The 23321-nt window shown below is 44.9% G+C and overlaps 1 protein-coding gene across 1 annotated transcript in view; it reads right to left on the bottom strand.

The window, feature by feature from the left end:
- Positions 1 to 23321, bottom strand: part of dph6 (diphthamine biosynthesis 6) — a gene marked incomplete at both ends in the record, with an annotated part of 82599 nt that overhangs the window by 25648 nt on the left and 33630 nt on the right. Inside the window, 9 exon segments of the mRNA XM_080750969.1 lie at positions 9965 to 10142; positions 10325 to 10373; positions 10376 to 10453; positions 12243 to 12368; positions 12864 to 12915; positions 12917 to 13015; positions 16755 to 16848; positions 18319 to 18413; positions 19204 to 19265. Coding sequence (XP_080607095.1) covers positions 9965 to 10142; positions 10325 to 10373; positions 10376 to 10453; positions 12243 to 12368; positions 12864 to 12915; positions 12917 to 13015; positions 16755 to 16848; positions 18319 to 18413; positions 19204 to 19265 — 833 coding nt within the window.

The following is a 23321-nucleotide window of genomic DNA, read 5'->3' as shown; positions in this document are numbered from 1 at the left end:
TGGGGGTCCCGACCCACAGGTTGAGAACCGCTGCTTTAGAGTTAAACTAACACTAAGGATTTTACTGTGTATAAGAGGGTACAGGATAGGGGTGTAGGGGACGGGAGGGGACGAGGGGGGGGCGGGCACTGAGCAAATAATTACCCCCAATGCACCCCTGCTGCTGTCTACCACCTCCCATCTAACTGAACCCCTGCATCACATCCGAGGTGGCCTGCATGTCTGCACTCACAGTCTCTCACATCGACAAGCACAAGCACACAGACACGGCTTCCCATCCCCCACGCTGCGTTCCACCACTGCCCCAGACCCAGGCCACGGCGGCGACCATGTGTCATCGCAGATATACGTCTAAAGAACATGCTGGAGCCGTTTGGAGGCGGGAGGGAGGGAGGGTGTTGTCGCCGAATTGCCACTGTGTGTTGGTGTGCACTGTGTGCACGCATGCATGCATGCAAGTGTGCATACATGCAAGTGTGCATACATGCAAGTGTGCGAGCGTGAGTGTGCACGAAGAGGACACACATGTATGTCACCCTATCAGCCGAGATTTGTAGTCCGTTAACTATGTGTAGTTGCTACATCGATATGAGCATAATGCGTTTGTGCTCCCTATGTTTGACTTGGAACGTGTGTGTGTGTGTGTGTGTGTGTGTGTGTGTGTGTGTGTGTGTGTGTGTGTGTGTGTGTGTGTGTGTGTGTGTGTGTGTGGCGTGTGTGTGTGTGTGTGTCACTGAATCTGATTTGAATGTGTTGTACTTGTCCTGTCAATCATATCTGAGACGAACAGGGAGTCATCTGTTACTGAGATTTAATGACGGAGTCTGGATATCCTGTCATACAAGCAGTCACACGGTGCACAGGTGCATCGCGCTCTCTCTCTCTCTCTCTCCGTGTGTGTGTGTGTGTGTGTGTGTGTGTGTGTGTGTGTGTGTGTGTGTGTGTGCGTGCGTGCGTGCGTGCGTGCGTGCGTGCGTGCGTGCGTGCGTGCGTGCGTGTGTGTGGACTTAGCCTCGGGGCATAAAGCCCCGACACACCACTCAGGTACGGTCTTACAGGGTTTGATCAGTGACTAGTGTGTCTGTCCAGTTCAAGGGAAGACAGTTGACCTGGGTGTTTGGGAAGGATGAGTAACGCTGGCTGAGACAGCCTCACACACACACACACACACACACACACACACACACACACACACACACACACACACACAATGTACCGAGGCAGAGCCCAAATCGGCCTCACTGGGGAGAGGTTCTGACTTGAAACCCGACTTGTCAGTCAAAAGCTCTTTGACCCCCCCCCCCCCCCCTGTAAATGCTCTCAAAATGTTCTACTCATCTGCTATATGACTCAGCTATTCAGCAGAGGAAACAAACCCTCTGTTTTCCATGTACCCTGCGCAAAGCGAGCAGAGCGTTAAAATACTGAATCAGTAACTACGGATGAGAACAGCAACACACAGTAGTTTGGAGTACAGACTTCAATCTCTTGACCGAGCAGAGCCGCTCAGGCTTCAAGACCAGTGTTGTTTTTGACAGTAATTTTTTATTTCGTTTTAGTCATAGTCTTTTGAATAAAATGTCTTCTAGTTTTAGTCATAATTTAGTCACTTGAAAAGTTTTAGTCTAATTTTAGTCGACTAAATCTACAGTTGATTTAGTCAACTGAAATGTATTTTGGCAGGCCTTGATGGCATCGTAATGACTGATTTTACACTTGGTTGCGTGCTGAAAATAGCCGATCTACAAGCTCACAACGCGTCGCAGCGTGACGCGTTGTGAGCTTGTAGATCTGCTATTTTTCAGCACGCAACACCTGGGAGCAACCAAACTTCTCCACTAGTCCCTCCCTAACGTTTTAATCCAGTTTTTATTTTGTTGACGAAATTGTCAATATATTTAGTCTTATTTTTAGTCATCACAGCTTAGTTTTTATTTTGTTTTTATTTAGTTTTCGTCAGTGAAAAAAACGCAGTCGACAAAAAAATGTCGTCATAGTTTTAGTCGACGAAATCAACACTGTTCAAGACCTCATTTTTCATTGAGTCAATTACTCAGCAGCTGTACTCCCCCATCCACCCCCAACCCCCCTGCCTGGTTGGAAGTGATCATTTGTTCTTTTATTAGAGCTGATAACATCCCATGCATTGTCTAGCGTGCACATGGTGGAGAGACGCCCCTCACTGTTCTAGCCTCCAGCATTTTCGTATTATTGGCGCATTATTTCACGCATGCCCTCCTCTTTTATCAAGCGCTTTTGAAGTAATGTTAATAGACTAGAAAATTGAGACATTTATGAAGTATGGGCTGTGTTTATGAAAAAATCCATAAAGTGTGACAGGGCTGAGGTGAGATAAAAGCGAGGTTTTAATAGATTATGGCGAACTGGGGGAGAGGCGTCAGAGGCTGACAGGCACCTCCTCTGAGATCCCTCATTTTTTTTACGGGATTAATTTTGTTGTATTAGAAATGAAGCTAAGCGTCCTAATTAATCTGTGCGTGTGGTGTGAGTACCTCCCCTACTACAGTACACACAGACAGGCAAACACACACACAGACACACACGTGCGCTTGCACATAATACACACACGCACCCTGCTTTTTAGCTAATTACCCTTCTGTGTTAATTGAGGTAGATGTGATCTCCTGGGGTTGTGAACTGAGTCAGAGTAAGTTTTGGGAGGTGGAGCAAGCGAGGGTTGGTAGTGGGGTATGGAGGGTTGGCTGAAAATGTGCATGTAAGCTCTTTTATGGCTGTGAAACATTCTGGGGGAGAATAACAAACCATAAAACAAAAGCACTTAGCTTAATTTCTGCTATTCATCACAGAAAATGTTGCTTTCTCATTCAGTACAGTGACTCATATTTAGCTGTCACCATCCTCACTATTCAACATTGAGAGCTCTGCTGGCTTCCCTTCTTCTCTTTAAAAATGTCATGGTGTGTTGATTGTTTTCTTATTTTGAAAAATAAGTGTAATCAATAAAGAAAAGTTTACGTGTATAAGGATATCTAGTGCAGAAAACAAAACAAGGATCAATATCGTCACTGTCGGGGAGAAACCTTGTATCTCCAAGTTTCACATTTGTACGTTTTTTTGCAAATAAAGCCCTGCTTCATCATACAAGGCCGTCGCACAAAAGTGATGATACATACAAAACCAACGGTTTTGGACATACAAGGTTTCCAGCCGACAAAAACGATATGTTGATACGACTAGCTGAGAAAACTTCTCTTCATATTATCTTTAAGACAATCCTGTGTCCTCTCTCTGGCCTTACATTCAGCTACTTTATAACCATGAACCCATCAAGGAGGTCAGACAAAGCTTGGCTCATTGTTTCAAGGCGTTTATCCTCCCCGTTAAAGAAGATTATTCAAATTCTTCCGCTCATAGCCGTCCACTCCTCCCTTTGATGCTAATAGGCGTCACCGGATCCACTTTTCCTGCTGATGCTTCCCAGTCCACTTTGACAATTTTCAAAATCCAATGCAAATCCTACCGCGGGGCCCGAGCAATACGGGGGTTCCGCAATATTGACTGTCACTCACAATTAAGGGAGGGAGACAAGGGGTTAGCGTTCGACGGCAACCTGAGGCCTGCTCCGCCGGCTCCCCAAACGCACCCCTCAGAATCTGATCAGTGAGTATAATTTCCCCGGCAAATATCCCAGGGGTGAGCCACTTACCTTAACAGGAAAGAAGAGATGTTTAACAACCATCCAACTGATAGTGTTTCTATTCAGACACAGGTTTTCGGCTATTGTGTTTGGCTCTGTGAAAGCAGATCCAAAGGGACTGTAATGGAACAGGCAGCATTAAATCAAGAAGGTGTGGAGGAAGAAATATCCAGCAATTTGGGATTCATGCTGTTAACTATGACTTTGGTAAATGATGGGTCAATTTCCTTCATCTGGCAGCTCACGTGCTTAATTGTCTGTTATGAGTACAAATGGATTCATGTGTGAAAATGTGGACTGTCACTAGATACAAAAAGGCCTATACTCATCTTTCCTGCTATTATGTTAATGCACCAGAGTGGGTTTAAAAGCTATTCAACAAAGACAAAATGTAGAGGTAGTGGTATATATATTTCTTTAGATCATGCCACAACTTGATAGAATTTGTTTTGCTAGATGTCAGAGTATGTTTTTTCTCATCAAGTAAAAGGATTTGGCAAAACAGTGGCATTCCTGATAGCCTAATTAAATTATGCAAATTGAGACAAAATGCAAGATGGCAACTTTTGCTTTAGAACACTGAAAAACAGCAAAACAGCAAAAATGACAATCTTGCTTCCCGATTCCTTACCACAATAAAAATGGTTTCGCAGGACTACTCGAGCGTTGCACTATACGATATTCGTTCTAACAAACCATAAATGAAATCACCATATTTTCTTTCTTTATAGCCAATGCTTAACTAATACCATACCATACATGCACCCTGAGCTCACGTCTCACCTTCCCCCCCAACAACGTGACATCATAAAGGTTAAGTCAGTCTTTGAATCAATTCAAATCTGAATCTGTCAGCTCGCCAGGCCATGTGGTCAGTCAATAAGTCTGCCATTTCAGGGGAGCTGAGGCAAATAGATGCAACAAGGTGCTCAGACAGATGAATGGATGGATGTGACTTGAAGGTCCGACGTCCATCACATGCCAATCCCTCCACGGACTACTCCTCAAATCCTGCAGTGCCCAGAAGTGCAGAGTCCTGTCAGTAGCCATGTGCTGCCTCCAGGGGTGTCGCACCACATTCTGGGCCCTGGGTGGTGCAAGGATTCACTGCGGTCCGATTTAAGAATCCCCAGGCCCTGGCGCTTCTCCAAATCAACGGCCCCCCGCCACCGCCCCCTGCCCGACCCAACCGACTAACCGACCGAAGGATGTGAAGGACCCCCAAAATGATGTGTATTTAGCCACGGACCCACATCTCAAAATATTTGGTTCCAGGGACCCCCCCCCCCCCCAGAAGCAAAATTTGAGTTACAAATGTTCACTTAAAAATACATCTATTCGCACACATTTTCACAACTTTTAAAAAATAGCAGATCTACAAGCTTGCAGCGTGGCACTCGGTGCTGTGCTGTGAGCTTGCATATCTGCTATTTTTCAATAGCTAAAATATACAATAATTAAGGCCCCAGTAACTAAGTCCCACTTTCCCCCCCAAGCTGTGACGCCCCTGCCTGCGGTGCCCAGAAGTGCGGAGTCCTGTCAGTAGCCATGTGCTGCTCCTCAAACCGCTGGACGCTTGTCACAAGAGAGAAGCCCTGTTCACAGCCGAGGTGGACATCCATCAGTCCACACAGGCTTAATTAACTTCCAGCACAGATGAACATGAATATGGTTTATCTTGGCCAACAGCCAAAAACCACTGAGGGACTAGGTATCTGTATGATAGGTAACGATAAGCAAGATAATAAACAATTATCCTTAATCACCCCATGCAGGCCGTGCTATTTCCTATTCATTTCGGCCATTAAGTCATGTTTCACCATCCCCTTTAAAAGGCTCTTTACAAAAATACCTCTGCTGCGCAAAGACCAACACTGTTCTCCGGGAAATAATTAAGATTGCAAATTCATCATTTGAGATGTTCAACCCCCACTAATCCCTCGGTTTAGTGGGATCCTACTTTTAATTAGTAATTATTTCCAGGGGGAGGAAGGAGGCGGGTGAAAGGCTGCAGGTTATTTGGTCCCAGACTGAGGCTCCTCTTTATGCGGCTGCCAGAAACCTGCCTCCGCGGCGTCACACGGCAATAGTCGCCAAGGAAGGGATTGTCATTAAGATGGGAGTCGTGGGTGCGGGGGAACATGCTCATCTGCATGCTCGCAGTGAGGGGCTAATTGTATCAATATGTAAAAATCTCTGTCTCTACTGAGTTGTTAATACATTTTTGATCTAATCAAGTCATTGTAGCATGGAGGAGGAGACTCACTGGGAGGCGACGCGCGGCTCTGAGCAAAACAAACTCCTCTCATCCTTTTTACAAAGTGTTTGAATATGAATGACCAATAAAAAACGATGATGGCGATGAGATAGCTTTCCCATTGAGTCCATTGACCATATTCACACGGTGACCGTTTTTGCTCTCTGACATCATACACAGGAGGGGGAGGTTGGATCCCACCGCATTACGGTCATGTGAATCAGGGACGTGCTGGCCATTGAGAAAAGCGGGACAACTCCCGCACGGCCGGTTCATTCCCGGCCGGGAAAGTGTTTTGGACATACAAGGTTTCCACCCGACAACAACAAAATATAACTCATGTAATTGGCCCACTGGCTTGTCACTTGTCATGATCTGAAATGGCAAATCTTTGAGTAGCAGCAGCGCTATAGAGAGAGATCTCTCTATAGCGCACAACAAGGGCCTCTCCAACTCTTTTTCCCGGGCTGAATCAGGGGCCCAGCATGTCCCTGATGTGAATATGTTCAATGCCTACACTGCCCTACAAAGGCAGAGTGCAGTAACTACGTTTTGGGACACAACAACTTATTTGTGTCGCCCAAAGGTCAAATTAGCCTTCATGATATTGGGGGATGAACAATTACCTCAAGAACAGATGTACAATCAGTGTAATATCACTTTTATATCTTTATCTCATTTGGCTGATAAGCTGTAACACTTTTAAACCCATTTTTTGGTGAAATTCGAAAACGTAGTTACTGCACTCTGCCTTTGTAGGGCAGTAAACTCCGCCTCCTCCTTCAACTCAGTGACACTCCATTGAGGAAGCCATACATCTCAGCTATGTCAAAGGCATGCCTAATCTACATGCACGTTTGCAGGAATCACAACTGCCCAGGATCCTCCAATCCTCGATGACACACTGGTGAGAAATGCCTTCAAGCTCTAAATGAATGGTTGATCCACACATGTTCTCACTCATAGCAGGATTTGGCTGGGGGATCAAGGACAGTGTGGAGGAGATGGACACTGGCCTTGTTGACAGTACCTTGACAAGTGTAATCCCATATAATACACACTGCGTAAACAGCACGCCAAGCCAACCGTGCAACCACGGCCCACACTTCCTCCGCGCTCCCTTTGAATGCCACATTCCTTCTAGGTTTGAAACAATATGAAAGGAGTTTTGAAATGTTCATACTTTACAAACACGTGGAAACGCAGATACACGGTTGCCCACTACGAGGGAGGTACACGTTGGCATGTATACACTACAGTACTAATGTAAGTACAAACCATCGCACAGACCATAAATCTTTACACACCTGCGGTAACACACACACACACACACACGCGCACACACACACACACACACACACACACACACACACGCACAAACAAACACGGGCACAGATGCATACACCATACATCATTAAAAATAGGGAAAAGGGGGCGAACGGGTGGCGCAGGGGTAAAGTAGATGCCCACCGCCGTGGAGGCTAGGGTTTGATTCCTCCAATGTGCATTCGGCTTGGCCCGGTGCTACAACGACTACAATTGGCTGTGTTTGGGAAGCCAGGGGAGGGGAGAACGTATCCTGTTGCTGCACTAGTCTAGAGACTCCTGCAGGTTGGTTGAAGTACCTGTTCAGCAGGGAGCAGAATTGGGAAGGATAGCATGTTTCTCCCTCTGCGCGTGTTTCGCCCTCCCGGTGAAACTCCTCACCGTGCAAAGTGCAAAGAAGAAGCTGCATGCGTATGTTGTCTACGGGCCTCTTAAGTCTGACCTCATTTTGTAGGCGGAGGAGAACTTCTGGTGCCAACGAGGCACCAGCGCGGGTGAATCTTTTTACTATAAGCTAATTTTTCTTCTCTTTCTTGTTGACAGGAAAGTGGTCGTCGTTATTTTTGTCTCGGATCTGTTGAAATAGCGAGGGACACAGCACTGCCCATATTGACAATAAATCTGCTAGGCACCAGCGGGGGGTCTGACTACAAAATGATGTCACGGCTTAAGAAGCCCACACCCTCTGCTGTCCAACAGACCTACTGTAACAGTGTTGGTTGGCAGTGACCGGGACTATAGACATGGGGAAATGGGCATGTAACAACTAAATTGGGAAGAAAATGACTAAATGAAATAATAAAAAGACATGAAGACATGAGGGGGGGACAATTGAATTGAATCAGAGGGACTTCAAAAGCTATGATGTCAGTGAACACAAACTCAGCTAAAGGCATGTCCATCTTAAATATAACATCTTAAATGTATTATGGGAATATCCTGTCTTTTCGCACATCTCTGAAAAAATCATTACGTTCACATTTGGCCATCCGTGGTACCCACAAAGTAGCGTCACATTATTGCGGCCCTTCTTTGCTTTGTTAACAACGACAAAAAACAGACGTGGGAAATAATGTTCTTTGTTCTGGCATGGGTCTCTAAAAAACAAAAAAGGATGTTTTGTGGGAGATGCTCCGTTGTCGGTTGCATTTCATGATGTGAAAGGGGGTGTCAAATGTGGACAGAAAAGGCACACATCTGTCCTGGTCGGCTCTCTTGCTTGCAAGCTGGTGAACATTTGTGAAATGACTAAGCCCAGACCCACGACAGTGAAAATGTAACATAATATCTATAACCAAATAATGGATCCAAAAGTGGATTTCTTGCATCAACACAGATTATTTGAGGGAGCCCACTGCAAACCGATCAACAGAATTCCCCCCGTTCCGTTTCCTGCCAGGTATCCCCTGAAGCTTTAGGCCAGGGGTTTTCAGTGTTTTCAGGCCAAGGACCCCTTAGTTGAGAGAGAGATGAAGCAGGGACCCCCACAACCTTTTCAGAGATTCTATATAGTTTCATTGTTTGACAGCACTATTCTCAGTATATTTTGGATTCATGTCAATTCCAGATATTTCTTTCTTTTCAAATCTTTTTTATTATTAAGGTACAATGTAACAATGAGGCAGGTACACCCACATATTGATGACACCCCAAGTCCCATTCTCATCACAATCATTGGTACAAAATAGCACACGATTTGAGGCCATCACGGTTCGTACAAATTTAGTATAAAGAAAAGAGACCCTGCCCATAAAGTAAAATAAAAGAAAACATTTTTCCCCCTCCATATGCCCAATTTAGTGTTAAGCCAATTCTCCCATTCCCATGCTCTACGCTATACCCATCCCTGCTAATCCCCATAGTACTCATTGGGAGGGTGAAAACAACAACGGGTCTCCTCCGATACCCGATCCCGTCATGCCACCATCTTCTTTTCACCTGGCATTAAGGAGCATCACCAGGGGGGCATAACGCATGCGGAGGTACACGCTATCCCCCCTAGTTCCACCCCTCTCTGAACAGGCGCCCTGAACACTGTGGGAACCGTAATGCAGAGACAGGGGTCTGTACTCCCTCCCCAATCGACTTCCTCCCCACGAACACAGCCAATTGTGTTCGTTGGAGCGCCTGGCCAAGCCGAATGCACCATGAAGGTAGTGCTCCATGGTGGTGGACAGGAAGTTTAACCTGCCCACCCAGACGCCCCAATACTGGACTGCCACCGGGTCCTAAAAGGCAGCTCCCAGACATCAGAAGTTAGAAAAACATGATAAGTTATATAATCCCATAAAGAAAAAGCACTGTGTGGCGACATATTTATCTAAAAGGTAAAACAAAAAAAACTAATGCCCATGAGTCAGTTGTAAAATAAAGTAGGGTCTCAATTCCAGATATTTAACCACTTGAACCGTCAAAACTTAATTAACTTGACCTTTCACTCGGTACTTAGTCTGCCCTTTTTCCCCTCTACACCAAACATCTTTGCCAAAAATAGCCGATCTACAAGCTCACAACGCCTCGCGCTGCGAGGCGTTGTGAGCTTGTAGATCTGCTAGTTTTGGCTAAAGTTCTCTGAATATATTATGGACTCTAGGGTTCAAGTGATTGATATAAAAAAAGAGAAAAAAGGTTTCTATCACACAAAGATAGGACCCCCCAGGGGTCCCGGACCACCTGTTGAAGACCCCTGCTTTAGACCTTACCCTGAGGGCTTGGCTGTAGGGCCCTATGTTGGCTGGGGCCCAGTGGGACATGCTCTGGACGTGTAGGGCCTCTCTCTGGTGGAAGGAGCCATCCTCCAGGGGCTCCTGGGCCCAGTCATGGAGAAGACAGTCCAACTGCAGTAGCTGACCAGCAGGCAGAGAAGCCTGGACACACACCCTGGGGGGAAACCACACTACAATAAATGGATGGATGGATGGATGGATGGATGGGGGGAGAGATGGCACTGTTGAGAATGTTAAGCAGGGAAAGCAGAGAAAAATTAATGAAATGTCTTTTAAACCCTATTCCACAAGGAATAAAAAAAAAAAAGAAAAGAAGAAGAAAAAGTGTTCCTTTACCTGGCTGGAGGGTTGATGCCAAAGTGTTTCTTGTAAACGTTGTTGAGGGGACAAAATCCTCTGTGCTGCTTACATAAAGGTGAACCAGGACAATGTTATGCATCTGCCAGCCTCTGCTGGCCAACTCAGCTGCAAAGGAAACACATATATGAGAACATTATTATTTGTTCAACTCCAAATAACATTACCTAGTTCTTCAACGTTTTCAGGCCAAGGACCCCTTAGTTGAGAGAGAGATGAAGCAGGGACCCCCACAACCTTTTCATAGATTGCATATAGTTTCATCGTTTGACAGCACGATCATCAGTGTATTTTGGATTCATGTCAATTTGTGTTTTCAGATATTTAACCACTTGAACTGTAAATACTTAATAAACTTGACCTTTCACTGTTCTTAGTCTGCTCTTTTTCCCCTCTACACCAAACCTCTTTGACGAAAATAGCCGATCTAGTGTTAATTTAACTATACAAATGTAACCAAACACACCCATAAGGGCCCATTTGCTTACACTTGTACACGATCAATTAAATAAACAAAGGATTTTACTGTGCAGTGTTATTTGTTTGTTGCTGTGTTGGAAGTGTGCGTATTAAATCTTTATAGGTTTTGTCTGGTTTGGCCCCATTAGATTGTGTTTGAAATCTCTCAGTTATGTGAAACTCAAAACTGAAAGAAGAAACACATATTTCATCCTCATCATCAACTATTGGTTTGACGGAAGCAACTAGGAAAATATGGTGCGGGTTGAAAATAAAAAAGGATCTTATGTTTTAACCATAACATATCTAAATGCTATGTACATTTTCTCACCTTGCTAAACCTAACTGTAAGCACTCCATACCATATATAACAGAGCATAATGTTTTGTTTGTTACCTCCCACACCAAATACATATTGAAATATGTTTACCCTGCTGTGATATTATTGTTAAGTTGTAATGGCACTTTGCCACTTCAGTAAAGCATAGTCCATTGGAGCCTGTGTACACATTGCCCTCTTTGGATGAAAATGGCAGACGAGGGCTCAAAGCAACGGCGTACTCCCCACGATCATGTGAAAGAGATTCGAGTTTGTTTTTCCTCTGCTGATGTAGCATCTCAGACTCCTTCGCCCTCATACAAAGAGGGTGTTCATTAAATATTAACTTGTTTAATATTGTCTCTGCCCTGTGAAGGCTGTTCAGCCGAGCACCACGATAAACATTAAATATGCTTTTCATCTTTCGCTTTTTTTCTCCATCAAAACAGAGGAAGGGAGGGAGAGAGGGTGGATGGGGGGTTAGATAATCTATTAAAGCATGTGCTTTAAAAGTCCTGCAGGGTAATGCGCTTCGTGTGTGTGTGTGTGTGTGTGTGTGTGTGTGTGTGTGTGTGTGTGTGTGTGTGTGTGTGTGTGTTTGCGCGCACGCGGGTGTGTGTCAAAGTCAAGGGGACTTGACTTTGGGTTGATTTGTAGTGTGTGTCCTTCGTAACAGTCCTGTCCCAGTGGCGAGTCACTGACTGGCAGGGCTTCGCCTGCTTCAAGAACTAAGCGAATTTGAATAAAGTTTTGTTTTAAGTGTTCAGCCAACACATTGAGAAGAGAGACCAATGCACCTAAATGATAGGACTTTTCCCAATTTTTGGGGCTATTTTTTTATGGGAGAGGGGTGACCCGAGCGAGTAGTGGAGCTACATAAACTACCCCTTCAGATTTTTTCAGTATAAAGAAATCTTCCCCAGAAAAATGTTGCAACAGGACGCATTGCGTTCTTGTAGATCCGCATTTTTTTGTGGGTGAGAGCCCATGGAAATACTTTCTGTCCGTATTTCTGCATGTTCCTTTGAGCTAGAGAGATGTTTATGTGAGTTTTTTTGTTTTTTTTTAGATCAGATGTACCCGTTTATTCTGTATGCCCTTTTTCTCTCTCTCTCTCACCTTGCAGCAGTGTGAAAGCTGTTCTAGTTTGGCCCTCTATCCCAGGGTCTGTGCTCTGGAGCCCATTGATGCCCGAGATCCACTGGTAGCCCCTAGAGCTTCTGGGTGAGCAGGAAGGTGGGACCTCTGAAAGAGACAGGAGACGTTACAAGGGTTTCATTTGGGGAGGAATCCTGACTGTAGGGCATGTAAAAACAAAAAATGTGTACTACTATAGCATGAAGTTGTTGAGCGTTGTATGAGCGATAACTCATGAATAACTATCAAAGGGGAAAAGATCGTCATAAATATGTGTTGGAATGGCAGCTTGTGTCAAACAATCACTCACAATCGCATCTTGTGACACTGACCGCATGACACCAATACAGGGAACACACATTGCATGAGATATTATTTGACACCCACAACACACACACACACACACACACACACACACACACACACACACACACACACACACACACACACACACACACACACACACACACACACACACACACACACACACACACACAGACACACACACACACACACACAAACAAACAAAGAGACACATGCACATGTGTGTGCACACACAAACACACCCGCTTGATCACATGTTTCACAAGGCGCTCATCTCACCGCGGCCCCGCTGACAACTAAGGTCGCAATTTGATGTAAATTCTCGCCGGCCGGTCTTCGGCGTGATCAGCATATTCCAGGTCCTCCGTCATCTTGTCAATGGCATTCTGGCAAGGACAACTATCATGGGGCAAAGCTCTCGCCACCGCATCCTGCAATAAAACAACCACGGGGGAATAGACATCAGGGCCAAACGCACACCAAATAATACACACCCCTCTTGCAAAGGCAAGACAAAACACGGCATAATAGCCTGGCCTTTTTCAATAGGGTTGTGTGCGCGTCAGTCTTCCACGACGAGGGCCCAGACAACATATAACTTCAAGGTGAATGAATATGAAACACGCACACTAACATATTCATGAATGGGGGCAGAGTGGGGGGGTTAGGAGGAGTGACGCTGGTGTTTTTCCGATACTGTAGATCCAATCATACCAACTGTCAGTCATGACATCCTGACTGTGGCTGTCGGAGACGTGTTTTGGGGGGGGTTTTCGCCAGAGTGCCATTTTATTCATCTCCTTATTTATACTTTGCCTTCGACACTCTGCATCTTCTTTAAATAACAAATCATTAGCATTCTCTAAGGCGTACATATTACCTGCCAAATCCTGCTGAGGCGTTGCACGTTAAAATACATATTTCATATTTCTTCAACACTGAGACCACCCCCCCCCCCCCCCAACCACCACCACCACCACCATCATCCTCGCCCCCCACTTCACCCTCTCCCCATCCTGACACCCATCCACCCCCCGCCCCCCCTCCTCTTCTGCTGTCAACTGCATTAGGCCATATGATAATCAAATTAATTATACTCCAGCCCCCCTCTCTCTCTCTCCTGGCCAACAACACACACACACACACACACACACGCACAAAAGAAAAATAGCTTGACTAGCGTTAACGGAGGGCAAATGATGGCGGTCCGTCGTCCCCACCCCCCTGAGCCCGGTGCCGTTTCCTCTAGTGCTGGTGTCACCGCGGATCTGTCACCCTGACGAGAAGAGCTTCAGACTGCTGCACCAGGGCAGGTCCTCCCCTGGTCCCCCCCCGCCTCCTCGCTCTCCACAGCCACCCAGGGGCGTCACAAGGGGAGGGGGAAAAGTGGGACTGAGTTACTATGGCCCAAGGTGGAGGCGGAGGGGCCTTAATTATGTTATGCTTCGGTGCCGCGCTGTGAGCTTGTAGATCTGCTATATTTGAAAAGTCGTGAAAATGTTTGCAAACACTTTGTATATATGCATTTTTTAAGCAAGCATTTGTACCTAAAATTTTGCTTCTGGAACTAAATATTTTGAGATGGGGGTCCGTGGCCAAATACATATAATTTTGGGGTTACTTTACATGAAAAGGTTTGAGCACCACTGACATAGAAATATAGGTTTTTCAAAAAACCTTAGAACGATTTGAAATATTCACGATTTTTCAAAAATAGCTAATCTACAAGCTCGCAGCGCGGCACTCGGTGCCGCGCTGTGAGCTTGTGGATCTGCTATTTTTCAAAAGTTAAAGTACAAAATAATGCATAATAACAATGCGTTCATGGGGGGCCCCGCAGTGAGTCCTTGTACCCAGGGCCCAGAATTCGGTGAGACGCCCCTGCAGCCACCCTCCCATCCTCATCCAAGCCCCATGCAGCCAGATCTCCCATGCAACCTGGGGGTGTGTGTGCGGGAGGGGGGGCTGTGGTGGTGGGGTAGAAAATATATAGCTACAAGGAGTGATTGCTGGAGGGGAGAGGGGTAGGGTGGGGTGGGGGGTGTCACTGAGGTTGCAGTGGTATGTTTTCTGTCTGACAACACCAACCAACCCCCACCCAAAAGCTCTCCAACATGGCCATGCACAGATACTCAAGACCAGGCAACACACAGGGACACACTCTCCTGCAGACATAGGCACGTACATTCACACGCACCTAAACAAAAGTAAACACAAACACACAGACACAGGCACACGCACACGCACACACAAACACACACACACACACACACACACACACAGAGGACTATGTGATGCGACACAGAAACACGTGCCCATGAACACACATGCACAATACACACATGCTGTACCCTGCAGATGCGTCCAGCCAGAGGCTAGTGCCACCCATTGGTGTGACTCCTACAGTACATACCATAGGCCCCTGTAACCACATCTGCGAGTAGCACTAGGGATGGGACGATACGCGATATTATTGTTTATCGTGATAAAACACACTCACCATAATCGTATCGTGGAGATGTAATTTATCGTGATATCGTCCTCCGTCATGCACTGGGATCAATTCACCTTTTATTTGCCGAACTGCATATCCAGTACCATTTATTTTAAACCCTCTATAATTGGCAAAAGGTACTTATATACGTACTTGATACAGTCATTTTTTCACTCTCTATCAAATGTCTTTGCCAAAAAATAGCCGATCTACAAGCTCACAATGTGTCACAATGTGACGCGTTGTGAGCTTGTAGATCAAATGTTCCACCTCAGGATAATGGATTTTGATTATCGTGATAATATCCTATATCGCGATTTCTTTTGTCACAATAATCGTGATATGAAATTTTCATATCGTCCCATCCCTAAGTAGTACCGCATCTAACGTTGTCAACGACCCCTCCTCAACTAGTGGGTATTTGAATAAATCTCACTCATTAAACCGGAACGATTAAAACCTACATAAATGATTAAAATGAAGCCTAACTCTTTCACAGCACAGACGCCTCACACTCAATTTAGGTTTTCTTAAAACTGCTCGTCTGTCCTTGGAATGACAAGAAAAATGGAGGTAAGAGTGTCATTGTTCCTGTCCATGGACACCCCCCCCCCCCCCCCCCCCTCCATTCAGCCCCCCTAATACAGTGGTTCTCAACCTTTTCAGGCCACGACCCCTCAAATAATCATATTTTAACTGGAGACCCCCCTACCCTGACAGAGTTGAGGCATTACATTTTGTATAACACGGTTCTATTGTGAAAATAGCAGATCTACATGCTCACAACACCTCACAACGCAATGTCTGCCTCTAATATTTGACAATTTGGCCAATGCTTAATTTGTCATTTTAGAGGTATTACAAAGTCCTTAAATTGTCACTTTAGAAATGTGCAGACAACCTCCATACACTTAAACCTTATGTTGGTTTGTTTACTGCAGAGTGAGAATACAGTGCTGCACATTTAAGTTAATCATCTGGGGACCACCCAAAATAATTTGGGGACCCCCCTGGGGGTCCCGACCCACAGGTTGAGAACCACTGCCCTAATACACAGAATGAACCCACATGCATAGTTACTACGTCGCCCCAGCCCCTGCCTGCGTCTGCTTAGCCGGGCTACCTGAATGCAAAGCGCCTTAATGCGAGCGGACATGTTTATTAAGCTGGGCCTAGTTTCAGGCAGCAGCGAATATTGTGGACGTCAAAGTAGGCCATGTGGGGCTAGAGGAGAACGAGCCAGGGATTCGCGGGAGAGACCATGAGCAAGAGTACGTGAGAGAGAGAGAGAGAGAAAGAGAGAGAGAGAGAGAGAGAGAGAGAAAGAGAGCAAGTCCCTCTGGAGGCTGATCAGAGGGGAGGCTGATCTACCCCCCACCCACCCCCCATACACACACACACACACACACACACACACACACACACACACACACACACACACAGCATCTTTTTCCGTCGACAAAGTTATCAGCCTCCTAAGGGCAATGGTTTTGCTCATGTTATGTGTTTTGCCCTCTGTGCGTTTTTTTCTTTTTTTCTCTCTCTCTCGTATAATCAGCTTGAGAGCAACTCTCCAACTTTCATCGTAAAATTATTGATTCAACGTTGCACAGCTTTGACTCTATTTTATGGAAGAAGGAGTTGCACTGTTGGATCCCTTTAGAAGTCCAACTCACACAGTGTTTGTCCTCGGTGTGCATCTTGGTGAAACGGAGGTAGCCGACTGGAGCAAAGGCATCTGCTGAGTGGATCACTGTCTCCATTGCATCGCTGCACACAGAAAAACAAACTTAAAAAAATGAAATAAGAAAGACGACAAATAAAAAGTCGAACATGCTGATACAACAGAAACAGAGGAAATATGTGTTGATGTCCAATTTCAACAACATCCCAATATTAGTTGTAGCTAGTTTTTGTAGCACTTGAAATGATAAATATCCACAAAAGATGCTTGGAAAAACATAAAAAATGAATGTTTGGCCAAACACTGAAAACATTTGTATTTTTTGTATGAAGCTAATCTTTCCAGCAAAAAGATGACTTCTAAAGTAATAAATAAAATCAACCAACAAACTTGTTTCCTACAGAGAATCGCCCCGATGGTCAATTTCAACACACTGAAGACCATAGCTGGTGCAATAATCCAGCCCCTCTTTGACTACGGAGTCCACGTATGGTATCGTGACGCCCCACAAGACCTAAAAACTAAACTCCAAACAGCCCAAAATAAACTAATTAGGGTCCTGCTTAACCTTCACTATCAGACTCACCTCACCGCTACTCACCAGTTAAGAGTGGGGTGGCTCAGAGTAGATGACAGAGTACAGCAAGTTGCAATGGGCCTGGTGTACAAGATACACTACACCACTAAGATACCCATGTACCTGGCAAAATACTTTAAAAACGTTAAGGATGTCCACAATTACAACACCAGAGGCAGCGCCACAGATCACGTTCAACCCTGAGCCAACTCAAAGAAAGGGTCAAACTCGTTCTTCTGCTATACCACAAAAATGTGGAATGCCTTACCGAAGGTCGTAAAGGAGTGTGGATCACTAGCATCCTTTAAAATCGCCCTGAAAAACCACTTACAGGCAGCAGCCGTTCACAACTGGTAAAAACAAACCTAGCCCAGCCCAGCCCTACTCTCCCCTGCACCTTCAAACAAACCTAGCCCAGCCCTACCCTTCCCTAGCCTAGTAAACGACCAACTTCCGTTATCCAGGAGGATTCCAGAAGAAACAAATGAAATGGTTTCCGGAAGAGGGCGGGTACGAGGCTAACCCTCCCCTGCCCCTTCTTTGTATATACTTACTGTTTGTATTGACTTACTGTATTTTGTTACACTGAACGCGGACGGCTGCGCAGCGTCGCGTCGCGGTATCGACGCACGTTATGTGCCGCGCGGTAACCCCAACTGGATGCGGCACGCTGCCACACAGCACATCCATTTCCCCCGGTGGGGAGAACCATGGGAGAACATGTTCACCGCGCGGCATCGCTGGAAAAATAGAACAGCAGCGTATCGACCTTGTACCAGTGAACTGTACCGTCATGAAACTGCACCTTTTCCTATAAAAACTTCTAATAAAGTCTTCAATCAATCAATCAATGTATTTTACTCTTCTTCTTTGCATTACTCAGCATCTATCCCACCAGCAGTCTGCTCTTGGACTGCAGAAACAAAACTGCCTCCGTGAACAGACCAGCATTCATTGCACAAGACCAAGGTGTACTCACATGACAATTTTCTTCTTGAACAGAGGACAGTCAAGGGTGAACGTTTCATATTCACCCCCTTCTCCACACACATGAACTTCATACTTATCAGACAGCTGGTGGTGAAATGACAAGACAACCTCATAAACTGCAATTAGAATATTTCATTCCAATAATGCCATGTCATTATCACATCAAATACATAATTAATTTCACATTTTAAATCTCAAAAACAACAGTTTTGTGTTTATAATGGCCAAATCACACTTTCCTTGTCTGTGTAGCCACCAGGGTCCGCATAACATGAATTCCATCAACAGCTCCCAGAGTTTTGACTGCGATTTGAGCATGGACAAGTACGTTGACTGCACATGTACTAGGAACGAAAAATGAATGGTCTGTTAAAGGAGGATTTGAGTAAGGAGATCCGTTGCGTATTATATAAAGGACTTGAAATGATGTTCATTGGCAGGTTTGTTAAATGCTAAACAAACGGAACAGAATAATAACCTAAATAAAAAATACTTCTTGAAACTTTGCCTTTGGAATTTATTAGCATCTGAGGTCTCCAGAGTAAACAGGAATACAAACAAATACGAGTAGACCTCTTCCCACAATGGACTCTTGCCATCGCAGAAGAAGAGGGTTGTGACTTGTATTGGGTGCAGCCTGTGTCGGTTTTGCTCTTGCATATTTACGCATCCCACCACTGTAGTACTGTATGTGGACCCTTGCAGCTACACCAAGACAGTGTCTATACAGTTAAATTGCAGAAGTTAATTTAACTCTGACAGGGTAAAAATGGATCCCAGCGAATCGATTTCTTCACTCTTAAGAGTTAAAGTAACCTTGAGGATTTTACTGCGTAGCCGCTCCTGAGTCAGTATACCGAGATATCGCTCTGACCTGTTTCAGATAGCGCTGCATGTCAGCCAGAGGTTTCCCTAAGTGCTTCTCTGGATCCAGGCCTGGTACACCACGCCAGAGACACATGCAAAGACCGCACAAACACGAAAATGTGTGCGCGCGCGCGCACACACACACACACACACACACACACACACACACACACACACACACACACACACACACACACACACACACACACACACACACACGCACACAGAGAGAAAACACACACACACACACACACACACACACAGAAAACAAACAAAAACACTTACAGACACACAAAGACAGAAACACAGAAACAAATGGAGACAAGCCATACACAGACAGACAGAAAGAGAAAGAGAGAGACAGAATACAAGGTCTGATCAGGAACAGAGAACGGTGATTGAAGATGACAGGCAGGGAGGTTTTACGGGCAGTCGCGCAAACACACCCGTAAACTTGCACCCTGGATCTATTTGTTTGACTTTGGCAAGTAGTGTACACAGAACTCGTAGGGTACTGGCAACAGTTTTCAGTTGCTGGCCGAAGCACACCATGACCCCCTCCCCACTCCCATCGCCTAGTTCTCTTTTGAGAACGTAAACTCTGGAAAGAGATCTTGTTTATTTGCCTTTCCCCTCCCCTTCCCCTACAAGGGTGCATGGGAGTGACTGGAAGGCATGGGAGAGAAAAGAGAGAGGGGAGGACAAGGGTGGAGGCCAGGGTTCTGTGCATACCCACTCTGGCTCCATAATAATCCTAAAATACATGCGCATTGACTCTCGTTCACCCAGACGCTGACCGAGAATCCAAGGAGTAAAGAATACTCCTACAAATAAACCACTCCTGAGTTCTATCCCCCAAGCCTTTTAACTACTTAAACCCTATACGTTTAGTTGACCGGAATCCCCCAGGGCTCTATACTAGGCCCCCTCCTGCTTTCGTTCTAAGTATCGTTGCCGAAAATAACCAACCTACTAACTCACAAGTCACAACGTGACAAAATGTGAGCTTGTAGATATCTTTACAGAATGTTCAGCCCAAAACACATGAACGAGGTCATAAAGGAAAATGCTCCACAGAAAGCTTAGAGGAGCACAAAGAGCACCATTTCAACCATATCTTCATATAATTGGTTGGTCCTCACTAATGCTCATTATAGGATGGTACTAATGATGTCACAATATTGTTATTGCAATATCATGATCAAAAATGTCTCAATATTATCGTGGGCCGGCGACGTCGTTTTGTATTGTGAGTGAAACATCATCGTATCAGCAGATCATTTGAGCCGAGTCACTGATCTTTAGAACATCTGTTCTGTAAGAAACCTTAGCAGACTGCGCAAAATATCTACACTGATGATCACTACAAATACAGCGTCATTTTTAAAAGATGTTGTTGAGCTATAAACGCAATAAACGAGTTTTCTTTTTGGTTAATGAGCCATACTTGTAAAATGCCAAATTGACATGTTGCTGCTACGACAATGTTTACAAGCACACACTGACTGAATACCTCTGGCCAAATTAAGAAGTACCGCCCTCCGTTCTTCGCATTGGTTCTCAATACAGGTTTGTATTTTTATTATTTCTGAATTGTTACCACACCCTCTAGCCCACAAAAACTTGCGTCACTAGATTTATCAGTAGGCAGATATCTCTGAAAGTCAGGCTACACGAGGCCACTACTCCTCTTGTAGAGAGAGACACAAGTTCTGATGGGCGACAGCGGAGGTAGTGCGATCACCTGGGAATGGAATGGTTCAATCAAGGTTTGATCCCAGCATTGTGACGAAGTGTGATTGAGAATCTGAACACCTAAAGTTAAGAGTCTTTGCACACTGCTGCGTTTTTTGGGCTGAATATCGGAGTGAATTTCGGAGCAATAACAAAATCAACCTCACCTTATGTCAATCACATTTGCCGCCCGTTTCGTATTTATTTTCGGACCAGGGTAGATTTTTTCGGATTTTCTCCACTGAGTCCCTTGCCCTCTCTCTCTCTTTCCTCTCTCTCTCCCTGGCCTCTGATGTACAAAATGCAACAAAAAAACGCAGTGCAGTGTGCAACCAGCTTAACAGTTAGGATGAGGATATGCAGAGGACAAATTCCAGGTATGTATATAAATGGAAAACAACAACTTGGGAGCAGAAAACCCCTGCCAAGAAGTTTACTGGAATAAGCGTAACTTGCTTTGACTTTACCGTAGGAGTAGGCTACAAGGTCAATTGCAGAGAAATTCCGTTTTCCATTTCCCTTTCACTGTGGATGACTGTAAATAGATCGAAATAATTATTAGCTAGTTGCCTTTAATGACCTTCCACACATTGATAGGGAGTTTTGACAGAAACGACAAGTCACAATCAAATTAATTTGCCAAATTGCTCCACATTAATCCCCCCCAGTTCGGAAGGCATCACATGATCCAGTTCTGCCGGCTCGTGTTTAATTAGAGGAACACGGTTAATCATAACGTGAGAAACTCTTCCTTTCTTCTCATGGCCTGACAACCTCAAAGGTCAGTGTGTCATCGGGAGGGGAGGGCCCCTCGGGGGGCAACGGACGGGAGGTGAGAGGAAAAGGGAGGGGAAGGAGTGAAGGAAAGCCAGGTTTGGTCTTAATCCCAGCTGAGTCTCTGCTCTGGGTCCCTCCTGGTCCGGCACTCTGTAGGGGGGGGCGAGAGGGGAGCAAAGGAGGACCATGCCGGAGGTTGGGAGGGCGCAAATGAGCCGAGAGGGGTAGGGGTGTGCGGAGGGAAGAGAATGAGCGAGCTTTATTCTCTTCCCAGGGGAGCGGTGGTCTTAATTAGTGTGAGAATATCTAATCTCAACATCCTCTCATCTTAACCCTGCCACAAAGGTAATAAGGAGGAAGCAAAAAGCATTAAAATTCAATCCCATTTAAATATCCTCTTTAATTAGTCATGCCTTTTAACAAATTTTAATGATTGGGTTCAAATTGCTGAGGGGTTGTCGCTTTTTTAATATGTTCATTAACTTCCCAACTCTTAAATAATAGATGATACATGATTTGATATTTACAGGGAAAGGAGAAGGGCGATGGGAAACGCATGTGATGGGAATGAGTGATAAAATGAAGTGAAGTTGGCACTAATATGTTTTTGCCATTTCTCCCAAGACCACTTTACACTTGCATGAGTCTTTCTTAATTGACGGTCCTGATTGACTAAAGGTTACCGAAACAGTTTAGTAATGAGGACAGGTGCAATGAGTCCGTCTGGTGCCATACGCACTTCAAGAAGTCTCGAAGTAGCCACTGCTGCAAGCCTTCAGCGATCTTACACCACTCATTTACATGATCTTCACATCGCTGTCTCCTCTCAACCTGTTTTACAACTTGACCTAAACCCAATTACCTAACCTCATTATGCCACATTAAACCCAAATAAGCCCACTAGAAGCTGCCATTAGTCTGCCGCCCGAGACGGCAAGACTGCACTTTGGAGAGAGGAGCTTCCCTGAGAGAGACTGAGAGAAATGGCACTCCTCTAAAAGGGCTTTTTATCCTGTATTATCCTATAAAACTGCAATTAAATTCAGTGAACTTTAAAAACCAGGGAGTCCAGTAATAATGAGAGGGAGCTTCTTTTTTTTCTACAAGCTTGGTTGATGTTCAAGAGTTTGAAATTATCCAGGAATCCCCCCCTAAAGAAATCTAAGAAATCTAAGAGGTATTAAAAAATGACTGAAGTTTTATTTTTAGGGATGAAATAATAGTGAAAATGTTGAATTTTACAAAGGTCTGTTATTCATAGGACTCCATAAGTAAGAAGGAATATAAAAATGTGTGAAAAGGTTTGGCAATTTATCAAAACACCATATCACTATTGGCTTCCCATAGCCAACAAAACGTGAACGATCCTTCGATCATGAAGAAACCTTTTGAAACACAATTCCTGAAACAAAAGGCAGTGCTCAGAGATGAAAAGCTCCTCTCTCTTTCTGAACTCAATGGAATATGCTTCTCTCTTCTCAAACTTTGAGGAAGTCACAGGCAATTATTTCCATAGCAAAGCCTTATACTAATTCTTTTTAACAACCATGATTGGCCTGTGCCCACCTTTAACAGGTAGCCTCATGTAAAAGCCCCAAGCACTGAGTTACTTAT

Source organism: Nannobrachium achirus, assembly GCF_963921795.1.
Source record: "Nannobrachium achirus genome assembly, chromosome: 20".
Classification (NCBI taxonomy): Eukaryota; Metazoa; Chordata; class Actinopteri; order Myctophiformes; family Myctophidae; genus Nannobrachium; species Nannobrachium achirus.
The sequence above is the reverse complement of the archived record's forward strand: the minus strand, read 5'-3'. Positions and strand labels throughout refer to the sequence as shown.